Genomic DNA, 1,588 nt, shown 5'->3' with positions numbered 1-1,588 from the left:
GTTTTGAGTTAGCTTGGAAAATATAATCTTAAATAAACTAATGAGGTCAGCAAATGAATGATTCTAATAGACATTATTTTTCAAAATAAAAAAAGTCTAAATTAAAATAATGCTGCTGTCATAGAAATTATGTGGGATTTTATAATTTACCTTTGCAAAATCATACTAAAGTCCATTTTTTTTGCTCATCATATTCTTTTATTGTTGTTTTGCTGTGAGTCCAACCCAAATATGAAATAAATTTTTATCCAAGGTTTCTCCAGGATAAAAGCAGCTGCAAGCTTCACATGAAAATCAAATAATAAGAGATTGGTCCAGACATATTTTAGAGTCATTTTGAGGCCAGACATGAATCTCTCTCTCTCTGTCTGAGCTGGGCCTCAAACAGCATGCATCCTTCACATGTTTTGCTTCCTCTCTACTCACTCAAGTTGCAGGTGCACGTGATGCTCCTCAGCCAGGCGGAGGAGCGGCTGAAGGAGGCCAAACGAGAGTCTGAAAGGAGGCACATGGAGTTTGGAGTACAGAGCAGAGAGATGAAGAGACTCCAGGGAGAGTTACAAAAAGAGGAGGAAAAGATGAGGGGCATCATTGGAAAGAACAAGGGATTGAGTACACGCAATCGACAGCTAAGGCGAACGCTGGAGGAGCTACACAGCAAGTACCAAGTAACAGGTAACAAGTAACAGTAATCAGACACTATAGTACTCATCCTAAGTAGTCCTTTTTGCCCATGTGGCATCTTAAACTGTAAACACYATAAACCCTATTTAATCGCTATGATCTGTTAAAAAAACTAGTATGACTCCAATGAAACTTTTGGAAAGCAATTATTTGCCCAGTTTATGATGGCCGCCACAGCTAATCAACCCTAACCTACACAAAAACAGCTATACTTTTGGGAATTTTACAGATGTCGAGCTAAAATGATGTGTGGTAATAGCTCAAAACTTACACTGATTGAATCAATTGAATCAATCTGAGGCAATTTTTTTTTTGTGTTTAGAGTAGTGTTTTATTTTTTTGTAATGTATGGATTCTTTTAATTTATGTAATTATTGTTATTTCTTTTTTGGAGATTGCCGCTTGAGGATGTTTTGGCAATTCTTCTTCACATTTGTTTTTTGTAATATAATTATGACACTTACTATTCTTTTTTGTTTTATTTTATTTTTCTCTTCTTATTTTATGAAATGTTTTATTGTGAAATAAAGATATAAAAAACTGATCACATGAGTCATAACAATATTAGTTGTGATTGATCCAAACAATATTTTAAGATTCGACTAAAATGGCCATAACATTCTCAACATACGATGATTTAATACACTGGCAAGAAAGGCAGCAGGTGAAATCATTAATTCAATAAATGTATTTTTCTTTTTTTGTTTAAGAAAAACAAATTTCTTTGTCTATAGTTTCATTTATTTCTTAGAATTATTACATTGGCTGTGTCCAAAATGGCAGGCTGGGTCCTCCGAAGGCCGAATTCGTCGGCTGCGTACATCACAGCGCCGCGACAAAGGACGTCCCAAACTGAAGACTCCTCCGATGCGGCCGACAAATACGTCCTTCCTTTTCCCCGATT

The 1,588-nt window shown here is 35.7% G+C and overlaps 1 protein-coding gene across 1 annotated transcript in view; it reads left to right on the top strand.

The window, feature by feature from the left end:
* LOC106517560 (tropomyosin alpha-1 chain) overlaps positions 1-1,588 on the top strand; it is a 214,157-nt gene that overhangs the window by 87,685 nt on the left and 124,884 nt on the right. The window contains exon 7 of the mRNA XM_014008467.1: positions 432-675. Coding sequence (XP_013863921.1) covers positions 432-675 — 244 coding nt within the window. The remainder of the gene's footprint in view (positions 1-431; positions 676-1,588) is intronic.

This window comes from Austrofundulus limnaeus, unplaced genomic scaffold, assembly GCF_001266775.1.
Source record: "Austrofundulus limnaeus strain Quisiro unplaced genomic scaffold, Austrofundulus_limnaeus-1.0 Scaffold50, whole genome shotgun sequence".
Classification (NCBI taxonomy): domain Eukaryota; kingdom Metazoa; phylum Chordata; class Actinopteri; order Cyprinodontiformes; family Rivulidae; genus Austrofundulus; species Austrofundulus limnaeus.
The sequence above is the reverse complement of the archived record's forward strand: the minus strand, read 5'-3'. Positions and strand labels throughout refer to the sequence as shown.